Source organism: Bubalus kerabau, chromosome 6 (genome assembly GCF_029407905.1).
Source record: "Bubalus kerabau isolate K-KA32 ecotype Philippines breed swamp buffalo chromosome 6, PCC_UOA_SB_1v2, whole genome shotgun sequence".
NCBI classification, from domain to species: domain Eukaryota; kingdom Metazoa; phylum Chordata; class Mammalia; order Artiodactyla; family Bovidae; genus Bubalus; species Bubalus kerabau.
The window spans coordinates 93,814,544-93,833,200 of record NC_073629.1 but is presented as its reverse complement, the minus strand read 5'-3'; the positions used below and the strand labels follow the sequence as shown (position 1 = coordinate 93,833,200).

Sequence of the window (18,657 nt, the reverse complement as noted above, 5' to 3'; positions counted from 1 at the left end):
TCATAATTTCTGTTTTTTTCTGGTTCAGTCTTGGAAGATTGAACTTTTCTAAGAATCTGTCCATTTCTTCCAGGTTATCCATTTTATTGCCATATAGTTGTTCATAATAGTCTCTTATAATCCTTTGTATTTCTGCATTGTCTGTTGTAACCTCTCCTTTTTCATTTGTAATTTTTTTGATTCGATTCTTCTCTTTTTTCTTGATGAGTCTGGCTAAAGGTTTGTCAATTTTGTTTATCTTCTCAAAGAACCAGGTTTTAGTTCTATTACTCTTTACTATTGTTTCTTTCATTTCTTTTTCATTTATTTCTGCTTGGATCTTTATGATTTCTTTCCTTCTACTTATTTATTTATTTATTTTTGTTTTTCTTTTTCCAGTTGTTTTAGTTGTCAAGTTATGCTATTTGATGCTTTTCTTTTTTCTTGAGGTAGGATTGAATTGCTATAAACTTCCCTCCTAGAACTGCTTTTGCTGCATCCCATAGGTTTTGAGTAGTTGTGTTTTCATTGTCATTTGTTCCTAGAAATTTTTTGATTTCCCTTTTAATTTCTTCAGTAACCTGTTGATTACTTAGAAACGTGTTGTTTAATCTCCACATGTTTGTGTTTCTTACAGTTTTTTTCTTGTAATTGATATCTAGTCTCATAGTATTGTGGTCAGAGAAGATGCTTGATATGATTTCAATTTTGTTAACTTTACTGAGGTTTGATTTGTGACCCAAGATGTGGTCTATCCTGAAGAATGTTCCATATGCACTTGAGAAGAAGGTATATTCTTCTGCATTTGGATGGAATGTCCTGAAGAAATCAGTGAGATCCATCTCATCTAATGTATCATTTAAGACTTGTGTTTCCTTATTAATTTTCTGTTTTGATGATCTGTCCATTGGTGTGAATGGGGTGTTAAAGTCTCCTATTATTGTATTACTGTCAATTTCTCCTTTTCTGTCTGTTAGTGTTTGTCTTATGTATTGAGATGCTCCTGTGTTGGGTGCATAGATATTTACAATTGTTATGTCTTCCTCTTGGATTGATCCCTTTGTCATTATGTAGTTTCCTTCCTTATCTCTTGTGATCTTCTTTATTTTAAGGTCTATTTTGTCTGATATGAGGATTGCTACTTCAGCTTTCTTTTGCTTCCCATTTGCATGGAATATATTTTTCCATCCTCTCAATTTCAGTCTGCACATGTCTTGAGGTCTAAAGTGGGTTTCTTGTAGACAGCATATATACAGGTCTTGTTTTTGTATCCATTCAGCCAGTCTGTGTCTTTTGGTTGGAGTATTTAATGTATTTATATTTAAGGATTTAAAGTAATTATTGATATATATGTTCCTATTGCCATTTTCTTAATTGTTTGGGGTTTATTTTATAGATCTTTTTTCTTCTCTTGTATTTCTTGACTATATAAGTCCATTTAACATTTGGTGTAAAGCTGGTTTGGTGGTACTGAATTCTCTTAACCTTTGCTTGTCTGAAAAGCTTTTGATTTCTCCATCAATTTTGAATGAGATCCTTGCTGGGTACAGTAATCTTGGTTGTAGATTTTTCCCGTTCAGTACTTTACATATATCCTGCCATTCCTGCCAGAGCCTGCAGAGTTTCTTCTGAAAGATCAGCTGTTAAGCGTATGGGGTTTCCCTTGTATGTTACTTGTTGCTTCTCCCTTGCTGCTTTTAATATCTTTCTTTGTGTTTAGTCTTTGTTAGTTTGATTACTATGTGTCTTGGCATGTTTCTCATTGGGTTTATCCAGAATGGGACTCTTTGTGCCTCTTGGGCTTGATTGACTATTTCCTTTTCCATGTTGGGGAAATTTTCAACTATAATCTCTTCAAAAATTTTCTCATACCCTTTCTTTTTCTTTTCTTCTTCTGGGACCCCTATTATTCGAATGTTGGTGTGGTTAATATTGTCCCAGAGGTCTCTGAGACTATCCTCAGTTTTTTTCATTCTTTTTACTTTATTCTGCTCTTCAGAAGTTATTTCCACCATTTTATCTTCCAGTTCACTGATTCGTTCTTCTGCTTCAGATATTCTGCTATTGATTCCTTCGAGCGACTTCACTTTCACTTTTCACTTTCGTGCATTGGAGAAGGAAATGGCAACCCACTCCAGTGTTCTTGCCTGGAGAATCCCAGGGACAGAGGAGCCTGGTGGGCTGCTGTCTATGGGGTCGCATAGAGTCAGACACGACTGAAGCGGCTTAGCAGCAGCGGCAGCGAAGTATTTTTAATTTCAGTAATTGTGTTGTTTGTCTCTGCATGTTTATTCTTTAATTGTTCTAGGTCTTTGTTAATTGATTCTTGCATTTTCTCCATTTTGCTTTCAAGGTTTTTAATCATCTTTACTATCATTCTGAATTCTTTTTCAGGTAGTTTGCCTATTTCCTCTTTATTCATTTGGACTTCTGTGTTTCTAGTTTGTTCCTTCATTTGTGTAGTGTTTCTCTGCCTTTTCATTATTATTATTTTTTAACTTATTGTGTTTGAGGTCTCCTTTTCGCAGCCTTCAAGGTTGAATTCTTTCTTCCTTTTGGTTTCTGCTGTCAAAGTTTGATCTAGTGGTTTGTATAAGCTTCTTATAAGGTGAGGTTTGTGTTGAGTTTTTGTTTGTTTGTTTTTCCTCTTATGGGCAAGACTGAGTGAGGTAGTAATCCTGTCTGCTGATGATTGGGTTTGTATTTTTGTTTTGTTTGTTGTTTAGATGAGGTGTCTAGCGCAGGGTGCTATTGGTGGTTGGGTGATGCCAGGTCTTGTATTACAGTGGTTTCCTTTGTGTGAATTCTCACTATTTTTTTTTTTTAATTTTTTTTATTTTTTTAAATTTTATTTTATTTTTAAACTTTACATAATGGTATTAGTTTTGCCAAATATCAAAATGAATCCACCACAGGTATACATGTGTTCCCCATCCTGAACCCTCCTCCCTCCTCCCTCCCCATTCCATCCCTCTGGGTCGTCCCAGTGCACCAGCCCCTAGCATCCAGTATCGTACATCGAACCTGGACTGGCGACTCATTTCATACATGATATTTTACATGTTTCAATGCCATTCTCCCAAATCTTCCCACCCTCTCCCTCTCCCACAGAGTCCATAAGACTGTTCTATACATCAGTGTCTCTTTTGCTGTCTCGTACACAGGGTTATTGTTACCATCTTTCTAAATTCCATATATATGCGTTAGTATACTGTATTGGTGTTTTTCTTTCTGGCTTACTTCACTCTGTATAATAGGCTCCAGTTTCATCCACCTCATTAGAACTGATTCAAATATATTCTTTTTAATGGCTGAGTAATACTCCATTGTGTATATGTACCACAGCTTTCTTATCCATTCATCTGCTGATGGACATCTAGGTTGCTTCCATGTCCTGGCTATTATAAACAGTGCTGCGATGAACATTGGGGTACACGTGTCTCTTTCAATTCTGGTTTCCTCAGTGTGTATGCCCAGCAGTGGGATTGCTGGATCATAAGGCAGTTCTATTTCCAGTTTTTTGAGGAATCTCCACACTGTTCTCCATAGTGGCTGTACTAGTTTGCATTCCCACCAACAGTGTAAGAGGGTTCCCTTCTCTCCACACCCTCTCCAGCATTTATTACTTGTAGACTTTTGGATCGCAGCCATTCTGACTGGTGTGAAATGGTACCTCATAGTGGTTTTGATTTGCATTTCTCTGATAATGAGTGATGTTGAGCATCTTTTCATGTGTTTGTTAGCCATCTGTATGTCTTCTTTGGAGAAATGTCTATTTAGTTCTTTGGCCCATTTTTTGATTGGGTCATTTATTTTTCTGGAGTTGAGCTGTAGGAGTTGCTTGTATATTCTCGAGATTAGGTGTTTGTCAGTTGCTTCATTTGCTATTATTTTCTCCCATTCTGAAGGCTGTCTTTTCACCTTGCTAATAGTTTCCTTTGATATGCAGAAGCTTTTAAGGTTAGTTAGGTCCCATTTGTTTATTTTTGCTTTTATTTCCAATATTCTGGGAGGTGGGTCATAGAGGATCCTGCTGTGATGTATATCAGAGAGTGTTTTGCCTATGTTCTCCTCTAGGAGTTTTATAGTTTCTGGTCTTATGTTTAGATCCTTAATCCATTTTGAGTTTATTTGTGTGTATGGTGTTAGAAAGTGTTCTAGTTTCATTCTTTTACAAGTGGTTGACCAGTTTTCCCAGCACCCCTTGTTAAAGAGATTGTCTTTTCTCCATTGTATATTCTTGCCTCCTTTGTCAAAGATAAGGTGTCCATATGTGCGTAGATTTATCTCTGGGCTTTCTATTTTGTTCCATTGATCTATATTTCTGTCTTTGTGCCAGTACCATACTGTCTTGATAACTGTGGCTTTGTAGTAGAGCCTGAAGTCAGGTAGGTTGATTCCTCCAGTTCCATTCTTCTTTCTCAAGATCGCTTTGGCTATTCGAGGTTTTTTGTTTTTCCATACAAATTGTGAAATTATTTGTTCTAGCTCTGTGAAGAATGCTGTTGGTAGCTTGATAGGGATTGCATTGAATCTATAGATTGCTTTGGGTAGTATACTCATTTTCACTATATTGATTCTTCCAATCCATGAACATGGTATATTTCTCCATCTATTAGTGTCCTCTTTGATTTCTTTCACCCGTGTTTTATAGTTTTCTATATATAGGTCTTTAGTTTCTTTAGGTAGATATATTCCTAAGTATTTTATTCTTTCCGTTGCAATGGTGAATGGAATTGTTTCCTTAATTTCTCTTTCTGTTTTCTCATTATTAGTGTATAGGAATGCAAGGGATTTCTGTGTGTTGATTTTATATCCTGCAACTTTACTATATTCATTGATTAGTTCTAGTAATTTTCTGGTGGAGTCTTTAGGGTTTTCTATGTAGAGGATCATGTCATCTGCAAACAGTGAGAGTTTTACTTCTTCTTTTCCAATTTGGATTCCTTTTATTTCTTTTTCTGCTCTGATTGCTGTGGCCAAAACTTCCAAAACTATGTTGAATAGAAATGGTGAAAGTGGGCACCCTTGTCTTGTTCCTGACTTTAGAGGAAATGCTTTCACTTTTTCACCATTGAGGATAATGTTTGCTGTGGGTTTGTCATATATAGCTTTTATTATGTTGAGGTATGTTCCTTCTATTCCTGATTTCTGGAGAAAAAATATGGAACGCTTCATGAATTTGTGTGTCATCCTTGTGCAGGGGCCATGCTAATCTTCTCTGTATCGTTCCAATTTTAGTATATGTGCTGCCGAAGCGAGCACTGAATTCTCACTATTTAATACCTTCTAGGGTTAGTTCTCTGGTAGTCTAGGGTCTTGGAGTCAGTGCTCCTACTCCAAAGTCTCAGGGCTTGATCTCTCTTCTCGGTCTCTCCACCAGCCCCCTCTGCATTCACACAACCAGTGTCTTCTTTTTAATAAACTGCCTAGATTCATCATAGCTTTTCTTCCAAGGAACAAGTGTCTTCATGGCTGTAGTCACTGACTGCAGTGATTTTGGAGCCCAAGAAAATAAAGTCTGTCACTCTTTCCATTGTTTCCCCATCTATTTGCCATGAAGTGATGGAACCAGATGTATCTTAGTTTTTTTAATGTTTTGTTTTAAGCCAGTTTTTTCACTCTCCTCTTTGATCTTCATCAAGAGGCTCCTTAGTTCTTCTTTGCTTTCTGCCATTAAAGTGGTGTGATCTGCATATCTGAGACTATTGATATTTCACTGAGCAGTCTTGATTCCAGCTTATGATTCATCCAGCCTGGGATTTTGCATAATATACTCTGCATATAAATTAAATAAGCAGAGTGACAATATACAGTCTTGATATACTCCTTTCTCAATTTTGAACCAGTCCATTGTTCCATGCCTAGTTCTCACTGTTGCTTCTGGACCTGCATACAGGTTTCTCAGGAAGTAGGTAAGGTGATCTGGTATTCCCATCTCTTTCACAATTTTCCACAGTTTGTTGTGATCCACACAGTCAAAGGCTTTAGCATAGTCAATGAAGCAGAAGTAGATATTTTTCTGGAATTCCTTTGCTTTTCCTATGATTAATGGATATTGATAATTTGACCTCTGGTTCCTCTGCCTTTTCTAAATCCAGCTTGTACATCTGGAATTTCTCGGTTCACTTACTGTTGAAGCCTAGCTTGAAGGATTTTGAGCATTACCTTGCTAGCATGGGAAAGACTGAAGGCAAGAGAAGGGGATGACAGAAGATGAAATGGTTGGATGCGTTGGTTGGATGGCATCACTGATTCAATGGACATTAGTTTGAGCAAACTCCAGGAGATAGTGAAGGACAGGGTAGCCTGGCATGCTGCAGTCTATGGGGTTTCAAAGAGTTGAACACAACTGAGCAACTGAACAACAACAACATGGGAAGTGAGTGCAATTGTGCAGTAGTTTGAATATTCTTTGGCATTGCCTTTCTTTGGGATTGAAATGAAAACTGGCCTTTTCCAGTCCTATGACCACTGCTCAGTTTTCCAAATTTGCTGGCATCTTGAGTGCAGCACTTTAACAGCATCATCTTTTACTATTTGAAATAGCTCAGCTTAACTTCTGTCACCTCCACTAGCTTTGTTCATAGTAATGCTTCCTAAGGCCCACTTGACTTCACACTCCAGAATGTCTGGTATAGGTGAGTGATTACCCCATTGTGGTTATCTGGGTCATTAAGACACAATTCTTCTGTGTATTCTTTTCACTTCTTTTTAATATCTTCTGTTTCTGTTAGGTCTATACCATTTCTGTCCTTTATTGTGCCCGTCTTTGCATGAAATGTTCCCTTGGTATCTCTGATTTTCTTAAAGAGATCTCTAGTCTTTCCCATTCTATTGTTTTCCTTTATTTCTTTGCCTTGTTCACTTAAGAAGGCTTTTATCTCTTTGCTGTTCTTTGGAACACTGCATTCAGATGGGTATATCTTTCCTTTTCTCCTTTGCCTTTCACGTCTCTTCCTTTCTCAGCTATTTGTAAGGCCTTCTCAGACAACCATTTTGCTTGCTGCATTTCTTTTTCTTGGGGATGGTTTTGTTCACTGTCTCCTGTACAATGTTGCAAACTTCTGTCCAAAGTCTTCAGGCACTCTAAGTTGCTCAGTCATGTTTGACTCAGCGACCCCATGGACTAAAACCCACCAGGCTACTCCATCCATGGGATTTTCCAGGCAAGAGTACTGGAGTGGGTTGCCATTGCCTTCTCCAAAATTTATTTTTCTTTTTGTTGAATTGTAAGAATTCTTTCTAGTCCTGTGTAAAAGTTCTTTACAAAATATATGCTTTGCAAAGATTTTTCTCCCAGTCTGTGACTTTCCTTTTCATTCCCTTACTAGTGTCTTTAAAGAGCAAAAGTTTTTACTTTTGGCTAAGTCCTGTCTAAGAAATCTTTTTCTAACCTTGGGTCACAAAGATCTTTTCCTATGTTTTTTTTCCTAAATGTTTTATGCTTTTAGCCTTACATTTAGATTTGTAACACATTTTGAGTTAATTTTTATGTATGATACAAAGTATTAATTCGAGTCCATTTTTTACATAGTGATTTCCAGTTGTTGGAGTGCCATTTATTAGAAACTCTACTTTATCCATTGTATTGCCTTTGTCAAAGATCTACTGATTTAGTTCCTAAATATGTGGGCATTATTTCTGGTTCCTCTTTTCTCTCCAGTTAACCAATTTGTCTGTCTTTACTGTCTTTACATGAGTACCGTACTATTTTGATTACTATACCTTTATAACAGTTCTTGAAATTAGGTAGCTTTAGCCCCCAATTTTATTCTTTTTCAGAGTTGCTTGGCTATTCTAGCTTCTTTGCAATTCTATAGAAATTTAGAATCAGCTTGTTGATTTCTACAGAAAACCTTCCTGTAATTTTTTATTAGGGTTAAGTTGAATGTGTAGATTTATTTGGGAGTGAATTGAGACTCAAACAATAGTGAATTTTCTGACCCATAAACAAAATATATATCCCCATTTATTTAGGCCTTTAACTTTTTTCAGAAATATAGTTTTCACCATATAGGTCTTGCATGTCTTTGTCAGATTTATCCCTAAGTATTTCATATTTTTGGTGCTGTTGTGAATGGTATTTTTTCAGTTTCAAATTTTTATTACTAGTATATAGAAATATAATCAAATTTTTGTATATTCATCTTGTAGCCTTGCCAAAACTGACTTATTAATTTTAGTAGTTGTTTAAAAATGCTATCAGGCTTTCTGCATAGATAATCATATCATCTGTGGATAAAGACAGTTTTATGTTTTCCCCTGTATCTTCATGAAATGGTCTTCTTTGCTCTGTCAAGTCTTTGCACTGAGATCTACTTTGGCTGATTTAATATAGCCACTCTAGCTTTCAATTTTTAACCCGTGCTAACATGGTAGGCCTAACGCTAAAGCTGAAACTCCAGTACTTTGGCCACCTCATGCGAAAGCTGACTCATTGGAAAAGACCCTGATGCTGGGAGGGATTGGGGGCAGGAGGAGAAGGGGACGACAGAGGATGAGATGGCTGGATGGCATCACCGACTCAATGGACATGAGTTTGAGTGAACTCCAGGAGTTGGTGATGGACAGGGAGGCCCAGTGTGCTGCGATTCATGGGGTCGCAAAGAGTCGGACACAACTGAGCAACTGGACTGAGCTGAACTGAACATGGTATACCTTTTTTTTTATCTTTTAAGCTTTCACCTATTTGTGATTTTATGTTTAAAGTGCGTTGGCAGGATTTAGTTGGTTCTTGTTTTTCTGCTCTGCACTGGCAATGTCTGCTTTTGATTGGGATATTTAGACTGCATTTGATGTGATTATTAACATGGCTGTTTATGTTCTCTTTGTCCTAGCTGCTCTTTATTCCTGTTTCTCTCTTTTTTTCAGCCTAGTTTTGGATTGCTTTTTGTTTCTCCATTTTATCTTTATTATTATGGCCTATCTTCAAGTGCTATTATACTACTTCACTAATAGTAAAAGAACATTACAACAGCGAATTTCCATTTCTCCTGTCCAGGCTTCACAATACTGTAGCTGTGAGTTTTTTTTTTACATATGTTATAAAGCCCACAAGAAATTATTATTTTTGTTCAATAAGAACACCTTATCTATTTAAGGTTAATGTAGTTGCCGCTTTATTCCTTTGAGTAAATTCGTATTTCCACTTGCTGTCATCACATAGAATGTGCTTTTTCAGTGTATACGGAGTCCATTAAAGCTTTTTGCCCTTTGAAGCTCAATAAATCTTTGCTTTCTCAAAAAGCCAGGCTCCAACAATAGAAAAACATGCTTTTTTATGTTATTTATGCCAAGACTTTTAGATGTCTAATTTGAAACTAAAGCTAAATGATTACTTTTTTGTACTTGGCTGTCTTAATGGCATATGAAGAGTTATGGGTTCAAGGAGGCAGGAGGAACAGAAGAATACAGATAATATCTCAAGATATTATTTCCTGTAATTTTTTTCATTCTGTAGATTTCCATAGCATTTTGTACTCATCTTACTAGCACTTCATATTACTGTGAATCCTCTGTGTCTTCAGTACTTAGTGGAGTGGTTGATACATGTTTGAATAGTTTATTTTCAGTAGCAACCAGACTTTATGCCTATGTAGCTGAGTCCTAAGCTATTTATTTTTATATAAAAAGACTGTCCAACATCTTCTGAGGAAATTTTTGAAGCAAGATGGTAGTAAAATGAGGTAATAAGGTTAAAAATTTTTTTATCCTTCACAAGAGATTTTAAGAAGTATGTTACCTTTTGAATATATTTCTTTGACAGGATGCCTATTCCTGTGCCCATTCACAGTTTATAAATGTATCATGTTCATGTTTGATAGTCTGTTCTTTTCCAAGGAGAGGAAAAGTATGGTTTTCAATTCAGTGCCAGAAATTATCCAAGGAAGGAAAATTAAAAAAAAAAAAATGTTACTCATGTAAATGCTTTTGTAACTGTCTGCTGCACCTTCTTGGCAAATGGATTTCTGAGGCCAACTTTTGACTTCCACCCTTTACATATCTATTATAGATTCTAGAAGTATAAGAAGTGCCAGCTTATTCTGAAGCAGATAACCAGAAAGCTCATATAATTAGTATGTTTTCTCAGTGTCAGTCATCTTTTGTTAAAAGCAAATAAATAAGTTAACATCAGTCTTTATTCCCTTCCTTCCTTCCTTCTTTTCTTGCTGCATGTGAGTTAAGCAAATCATGAGTAGAGATTTAATGCAGCGTACCACATCTTCTAAAATATCAGTGGTAGGTGTGACTGAGATGACTGCAAAATCTGGTGCTTCCAGGGCATTCATGTTCTCTCTCTCTCTGTCCCTCCCCACCCCCTCCACTCTCTTCTCTTTCATTCCCCTTGGCTGTCTTGAATACCCTCTAGCCTCATTACTTAACTTTCTATTTCTAGGCTGTGTTCCTTTATATGCCTATCTTATTTATTAGATCTTCTGAGCCTTAAGCAGTATCAGCACAGAATAGGCCTTCTGTAAATATTTGTTGGATGAATGGGTAGATGAATATCTAATTGGTTCCTTGCATTTTTTACTAAGTCTATATCATAAGCATTTTCCTAAATTTAAAAAATTTTTGTAAACTCATTTCAAATAGGAATATAGTACTTTGTCATATGAATAGATCATACTTTATATAACTATGTCACAGTTATTTCACTTGTATATATCTAGTTTTTCACTGTTCTAAGAATGTGATGAACAGATAGCTTTGTGTGTAAGACTTTTCCTATGCCTGATTATTTCCATAGAATGGTTTTCAAGGCATTTTAAATGCTCTTAATACTTTTGTACTTTGCTTTCTAAAAAGATTGTGTGTTTGAACTATTTTCCATAGTATATGAAGGTGACTGTGTTGCCATAGTCTCCACAGCATTGATAAGCTCCATTTTTAAACATCCTGACTAGTGAGGTTGATTAAAGTGGTATCTTTCTATTTGATCAAGGTGAAGTTGATATTTTTCTCAAATATTTGTAAACTATGTATATTTATTCTTTTGGGACAAGAACTAGCCCTATTTCCCCACCTGTGTATTCATAAGACCAGTTTGAATACTGTTTTTTATCTTAAGTATGCATGAATGTTTAAACTTTTTATTTGGCAGATTTCAAGTAAAACTGATTGCTCCAAAGTTTGGATATATTAGAATTATTCACTTTGACCTTAATATTCAAAATGTTCACAATTCAAAAAAATCATTCAAAGATATAGAATTACCTATTTTAAAACAATGTTTAAAATATATATTCTGTAAAAATATGTAGACATTGCCTACAAAGGAGAAATGGCAGTTAAATTTCCTGAGGAAGTTGAAGTTATATAGAAAACTGTCTTATGTTTTCCAATTTCCCCACTCTTCTTTTTTTTTTTTTTTTGATGTTCTTTCTCAAGACTTTATCAAGCATAGTAGAAAAACTTGTATACATATATACATATATATAAATCATATGTATAATATATATATTTTAGAAAACATGAATTTTTGCCTAACATCTTGATGCCATTTGTTTGACTTAGTATGAATAGAATGCTAGATTTCTAATTAAAAAAAATAGATATGCAACAAGCAACAAAGATTTACTGTATAGCACAAGGAGCTATAGTCAATATCTTGTAATAACCTATAATGGAAAATAAAACTAATGTGTATGTGTATAACTGAATCACACAATAAAAGAATTCTACTTTTTAAAATTTAGTAACATTTATCTTTTTGCCAGTTTTTCTAAATGTCCTATGGACATCTATTAACAATATATTAGATACAAAATTTTAAATATATTTGTGTAGAATATAAGATTAATATAAATTAATACAAATAGAAATCTATTATATTTAAACTATTAATGACATCATTCAAGATGCTTTTATTACTTTTTCTGCACTTGATAAAATATTCTCAGAGAAATGTTGATATGTGTCACTATGATTATATATATTTTTCTTTTCCCTTCTGTTTCTTCTGACTTTTGCTTTATGTATCTTTGTTTCTTTGTTGTTAGGTGTCTAACGGTTTATGATATCTATCTTCTTTGTGAATTGTACCTTTTATCATTAAAAATGCTCATCTTTGTTTTCATTTAAAAATAAATAAATTTAATTAAAAAAAAAGAAAACTGTCATAGGTACTTGGGAATCAGACGCTATGACTGGGGGTGGGTGTAAGAACAGATATTACAGGTAGACCTGTTTGCTGTGCCTTCAGGAAAGACAACGAAAACCAGTCTTTCCTGATAGAACATTCTTAAATAGCTGGTACGGGAGAAAAACAAATGTAAATCAGAAGACCTAGATTCTAATCTCAGCTCTGGAATTAGCCTGCTTTGTCTCCATTCACAAATTACTTAATCTTACAGTTTTCTTACAGTTTCTCATTGCTAATGTTTTAACTAAACAAGGGCCATACGCCCATGGTTTGGTGTATAAAGCCAAACTCTAACAGTGGGCGTTTGCAGCAAAGTAAGGGTTTATTTACAGGGTGCCATGAAAGAGAGTGAGAAACAAGTCTCAGATCTACTCCATCTTAGTCTTTGAATTAGGGACGTTTTAAAGAAGAAGGACAAAGACTGGAATTAATCATCATGTTGTGACATTTATGTGACATTTTTCAATCATGGTTTTGGGAGTCAGAATGTGTTTGGTTTATGATTCTCAGGGCAGATGGTCCATGGCTTGGGGGTCTGTGAGTTCATCTGGCCAGGAAAAATAACCTGAGTTTGTACGTTAATAATGGTATATACAACAGAAATTTTATTACAGTAACTATGTTATCAACAACAGTAATCTTAGTCATCTGACTCTAGTTAGTGTTCAGTTAGCAGAGGATTGAGGGAACAAGAAAGGGATTGAGGGCAAAGGAGACAAGTTTTGAATAAAGAGATTAATCATAAATTCAGAAAGGGAACTCAGTTTTAGGGGGTGCTCATAAGTTCTTTCCAACTCTAAAAATCTGATTTTATTATCCAGAGGACAAAATGCAGTTTTTATGAATCCAGTGCTATTCTTGTGAATAGGTCTGTAAAACAACTCATTCTTTCTAGGAACTTTTTGAGAAGAGTAATAGGAAAATTTCCTATACTAGCTAAATTTTTTAGGTGAAGCCAATTACCAATCCTGGATTATATTCTTTTGATATATTAAGAATGGTAAAATTAAATTATTTTTATGCTCTTTTGCCTTAGCCAAAGAACTGTATATTCAGTGTTTTCTCTTTCAACATTGCCAAAAAATGACAGGTTTGGTAAATTTAAAAAGCACAGGGAATTTCTTTGTTGTTGTAGTTTAGTCACTCAGTCCTGTCCAAGTCTTTGCGAGCCCATGGACTGCGGCATGCCAGGCTTCCCTGTCTTTCACCATCCCCTGGACCTTGCTCAAACTCATGTCTATAGGACCTTTGTTGGCAAAGTGACATCTCTGATTTTTAATATGCTGTCTAAGTTTGTCATAACTTTCCTTCCAAGAAGCAAGCATCTTTTAATTTCATGGCTACAGTTACCATCTGCAGTGATTTTGGAGCCCAATAGTCTTTCACTGTTTCTATTGTTTCCCAGTCTATTTGCCATGAAGTGATGGGACTGGATGCCATGATCTCAGTTTTTTGAACCCTGAGTTTTAAGCCAGCTTTTTCACTATCCTCTTTCACCTTCATCAAGAGGCTCTTTAGTTCCTCTTCACTTTCTGCCATAAGGGTGGTGTCATCTGCATATCTGAGGTTATTGATATTGCTCCCAGCAATCTTGATTCCAGCTTGTGCTTCTTTCAGCCCAGCATTTCTCATGATGTACTCTGTATAGAAGTTAAATAAGCAAGGTGACAGTATACAGCCTTGACATGCTCCTTTCCGAATTTGGAACCAGTCTGTTGTTCCATGTTGGATTCTAACTGTTGCCTCCTGACCTGCATACGGGTTTCTCAGGAGGCAGGTAAGGTAGTCTGGTATTCCCATGTCTTTTTAAAGAATATTCCAGTTTGTTGTGATGCACACAGTCAAAGGCTTTAGCGTAGTCAATGAAATACAAGTTGATGTTTTTCTGGAATTCTCTTGCTGTTTCTATGATCCAGTGGATGTTGGCAATTTGATCTGTGGTTCCTCTGCTTTTTCTAAATCCAGCTTGAACATCTGGAAGTTCTCGGTTCATGTACTGTTGAAGCCTAGCTTGGAGAATTTTGAGAACTACTTTGCTAGCATGTGAAATGAGTGCAATTGTGCAGTAGTTTGAACATTCTTTGGCATTGCATTGCATTGGGATTGGAATGAAAACTGACCTTTTCCAGTCCTGTGGCCACTGCTTTTTCCAAAGGTCTTAAGCTTGCATATCTTCTAAATGCAGAGATTATTCAGGGAGAAAAAATGACTAGCTGCAAAAACCCTCCAGGCTTTTAAGGGAAGTTATTACTTAGGTAATCATGGTCTTGGCTGAATAAATTGGGTTAGTTAAAAATCACACTTAAATGTTAGCCGTTCCTTTGCTTGAGAAAACTGATTGGATTTTGGGGCTTCCCTGGTGGCTTAGACGGTAAAGAATCTGCTCGCAATGTGGGAGACCTGGATTTGATCCCCGGGTAGGGAAGATCCCCTGGAGAAGGGAACAGCTACCCAAACGAGTATTCTGGCCTGGAGAATTCCATGGACAGAGCAGCAGGCTAGAGTCCATGGGATCGCAAAGAGTCCGAGGTGACTAAGGGACTTTCACTTTCTTTCACTTTCTAATCCAAGGGAATCTGACTGTTCTGTGTTCGATTTGTTAGGTCTGGCTCAGTGCGCTGAACTCTGCTGGCAACTGAGAGGGGAAGCCGGAAAAAGGCAAGTTCCTGGTGCAAAGGTTGCTCTGCAGCATAATTTAGGCATCGGAGGAGCTGTCGTTGTTACGCTGTACAAGATGGGCTTTCCTGAAGCTGCCAGGTAAGTGGCGTTCTGGATTTAGTTTGGCAATGAACCCTTCTGACTTTTCGCAACTGTTACGTTGTACATGTAAAAAAAAAGTCCCAATTTTATTGTGTTAGTACTTAAAGAGACCAAGTATCTCATTACCTTGCTTTAATAACTTGGCTTTAAAATGTTAAAGCTGGTAATTAACTTTCAACCTTAACCAGCCTTAGGAAAATTTTGTTCAAAAAGGAGGCAGCATAGTGAAAAGAGAATGCTAAACCAGAAGCCATAGCTAGCTGGGAATATTTTTAACAGCTTTATTGGGACGTAGTTCACATGGCACAAATTCACCATTTTACCTGTATATGGTTTTTAGTATATCATAGAATTGTGCATTCTTCACCACAATTAGCTTTAGAACATTTTTAATAGCCCCAAAGAAGAGGAACCATGTACCCATTAGTAGTCATTCCCTATCCTCACTTTTTGCAGGCTCTGGCAACCACTAATCTATTTTCTGTCTCTAAGGTTTTGCCTATTCTGGACATTTTATATAAATGAAATCATAAAATATGTGGCCTTTTGTGATTGCTGCTTTCATTTAGCATAATGTTTCAGGGTTCATCCATGTTATAAAAAGGAATGTAATACTTCATTCCTTTTAATGGCTAAATAATATTCCATTATAAGGGTTCTGATTTCTTCACATTCTCATTGACACTTGTTATTGTCTGGTTTTTTATTTTAGCTATCCTAGTGGGTATGAAGTCATATCTCATTGTTGTTTTGATTTGCATTCCCTTAACGGATACTGATGTTGAGCATCTTGTCATGTGCTCATTGGCCGTTTGTATATCTTAGGAGAAATACCTATTCAGATATTTTGGCTGTTTTAAAATTGGGTCGGCTTTTGTTATTGAGTTGTAATAGTTCTTTAGCAACCACTTTTTGAGGGCCTGATATGAGCACTGAGACTAAAATAGGTGTTTTGTCTGCACATCTTTGTTTAATCCTCATAAAAGGCGCACATGGTAAGTTTTGTACCTTGTTTATAGGTGAAAAAATTGATTGTCAAAGTTAAAATAATTTATCTAAAGAGTCTTAAGTGGTAGCAGTCAAGACTCTAACCTTCATCTATCTGAGTACAAAGTTCCTGGTTTTTGGCTATTCTGTGCTTCTGATCTTTGATGTTGTTGAAACAGTGCCTGTGTTCCAGACCTTAGAATGAAAATTTCAGAAAGCATAGAAGGAATTCATACACTAAATAGTTAAGCCTCAGAGTCCCTTCCAACTTTCTAATCCTTATCTATCGAAGTTCAAATTTCCTGTTTTGTTGGCTACTATGTGCTGATCTTTGAAATTGTTGAAACATGCCTGTGTTCTAGGCCTTAGAATAAAAATTTCAGGAAGCATAGAAGGAATTCATATACTAAACAGTCTTCAGAGTCCCTTCTAACATTTTATATACTAGATTTCTTCCAGAAAACTTACGGATAAACCAAGTAAAAAAATATAGTCAGACTTCAGTTTCTACTAAAAAAACTTTGAATATTAAGATACCATGAGGAGCATCCTTTTGTAAGATGAGTAATCTCTTTTCTGAGTTTGTGTAAGTTCAGCTTCCCTAAAGCAGGGCACATATCAAATAAATTGTAAGATATGAAGAATTTTCAGAAAACATTGTTATAACTTTATATATTAATTTTTTTCCTAATCTGGATGAAAAGTTGCTTAATCATTATTAGCTTGATAAGCTTTCAACACAGGCAAGATAATTATCTGTGACTTGTTGGAACTAGTCTGGACTCTCCCCCAATGAAGCGTCAAGATACTTTGTATGTACACGGAAAAGTGTTCATTATTTTATCACATACAATTAGGAAGAAGTGGCAAGCTTGCAGAAGGGCACAGTGATGATTATGAGTAAAGCCTGAAAAATTAGACTATTAATAAAATGAAATTGGCTTGTGGAGGATTTTAAGCCACTCATTCAGACTTTTGACTGAGAAGATGGTGTACCACAGATAACTCTGCTCTCAGTGGAACAGAAAAAAATTAGACTTTAGCTAAGGGAGAATTCAGTGTAATTCAGTTCCATTCAGTCATGATTTACTGAATACCTATTGTGTGCCAAGAATTGGGGATATAAATAAGATTTTTTTTTTAAAGCCGTGGTATCTGATTCTTGAGAAGCTGACATTTAGTACGGTTTCATAGAAAGAGAGTTTCCTGGCCTGGATCTTGAAGGGTAAAATGGAGTTTGCTAAGACAGGGGTATTCCAGACATAGGGAGTGGCAAGGGCAAATGGATGGAAGTATGAAGTAGCCTTGGGCTTCCCATGTGGTGCCAGTGATAAAGAACCCTCCTAACCAATGCAAGAGATATTTGAGACAGAGTTTCTGTCCCTGAGTCTGGAAGATCTCTTGGAGGAGGGCAGGGCAACCCACTCCAGTATTATGCCTGGAGAATCCCATGGACAGAGGAGCCTGGCAGGCTACAGTCCATAAGGTCGCAAAGTTGGATATGACGGAAGCGACTTCTCACGCATGCAGGCATGCATGAGGTAGCCTGCCAGGGTCTGAGAGCTGTGTGCATTTCAGCTTTGGCGGGAGCGTACCTCCACTCCTCATTGTGATGTTAATATGACTCCTTTAGTAGGTTCACTTTTCAACCTCTTAGACTTTCCAAGGGCTTCTCAGGTGGTGCAGAGGTAGAGAATCCATCTGCCAATCCAGGAGACACAGGAGACTTGGGTTCAATCACTGGATCGGGAAGGTCCCCTGAGGAAGGGAATGGCAATCCACTCCAGTATTCTTGCCTGGAAAATCCCATGGACAGAGGAGCTAGGTGGGCTACAGTCCATGGGGTTGCAAAGAGTCAGACATGACTGAGCATACACACAGGCTTTCCAAAACCATCTTTGACCTTCCGTCTTGGCTGGTTACTTTTCCTTGTACCTTGTTGAAAAAACAGAAGCTATTAGACCCAAACTCCCTCATTGTCCATCTCAAGGCTTCCTGACCTATTTAGAATTCAGTTCAGTTCAGTTCACTTCAGTCGCTCAGTTGGGTTCTACTCTCTGCTACCTCATGGACTGTATGTAGCATGCCAGGCTTCCTTGTCCATCACCAACTCCCAGGACTTGCTCAGACTCATGTCCATTGAGTTGGTGATGCCATTCAACCATCTTATTCTCTGTTGTCCCCTTCTCTTCCTGCCTTCAGTCTTCCCCAGCATCAGGGTCTTTTCAAATGAGTCAGTTCTTCGAGTCAGGTGGTCAAAGTATTGGAGCTTCAGCATCAGTCCTTCCAATGAATATTCAGGACTGATTTCCTTTGCGATTGACTGGTTGGATCTTTTTGCAGTCCAAGGGACTCTCAAGAGTCTTCTCCAACACCACAGTTCAAAAACATCAGTTCTTCAGCACTCAGCTTTCTTTATAGTCCAACTCTCACATCCATACATGACTACTGGAAAAGCCACGGCTTTGACTAGATGGACCTTTGTTGGCAAAGTAATGTCTCTGCTTTTTAATATGCTGTCTAGGTTGGTCATAGCTTTTCTTCCAAGGAGCAAGCGTCTTTTAATTTCATGGCTACAGTCACCATCTGCAGTGATTTTGGAGCCCAAGAAAATAAAGTCTCTCACTGTTTCCATTGTTTCCCCATCTATTTGCCATGAAGTGATGGGACCAGATACCATGATCTTCATTTTTTGAATGTTGAGTTTTAAGCCAGCTTTTCACTCTCCTCTTTCACTTTCATCAAGAAGCTCTTTAGTTCTTCTCCTCTTTCTGACATCTTAA

At 36.8% G+C, this 18,657-nt stretch overlaps 1 protein-coding gene and 1 non-coding gene across 4 annotated transcripts in view; one reads left to right on the top strand and one right to left on the bottom strand.

Moving 5' to 3' along the window:
• The window catches only part of LOC129655438 (sterol carrier protein 2), a 115,877-nt gene that overhangs the window by 65,720 nt on the left and 31,500 nt on the right, over window positions 1-18,657 (top strand). For all 3 annotated transcript variants that reach the window (XM_055585853.1, XM_055585852.1, XM_055585854.1), the window contains one exon: window positions 14,731-14,884. In XM_055585853.1, the coding sequence (XP_055441828.1) occupies window positions 14,731-14,884 (154 nt within the window). The remainder of the gene's footprint in view (window positions 1-14,730; window positions 14,885-18,657) is intronic.
• On the bottom strand, window positions 5,138-5,244 carry LOC129656749 (U6 spliceosomal RNA). Its single transcript, XR_008716528.1, has one exon. It is a non-coding gene; the product is annotated as a U6 spliceosomal RNA (small nuclear RNA).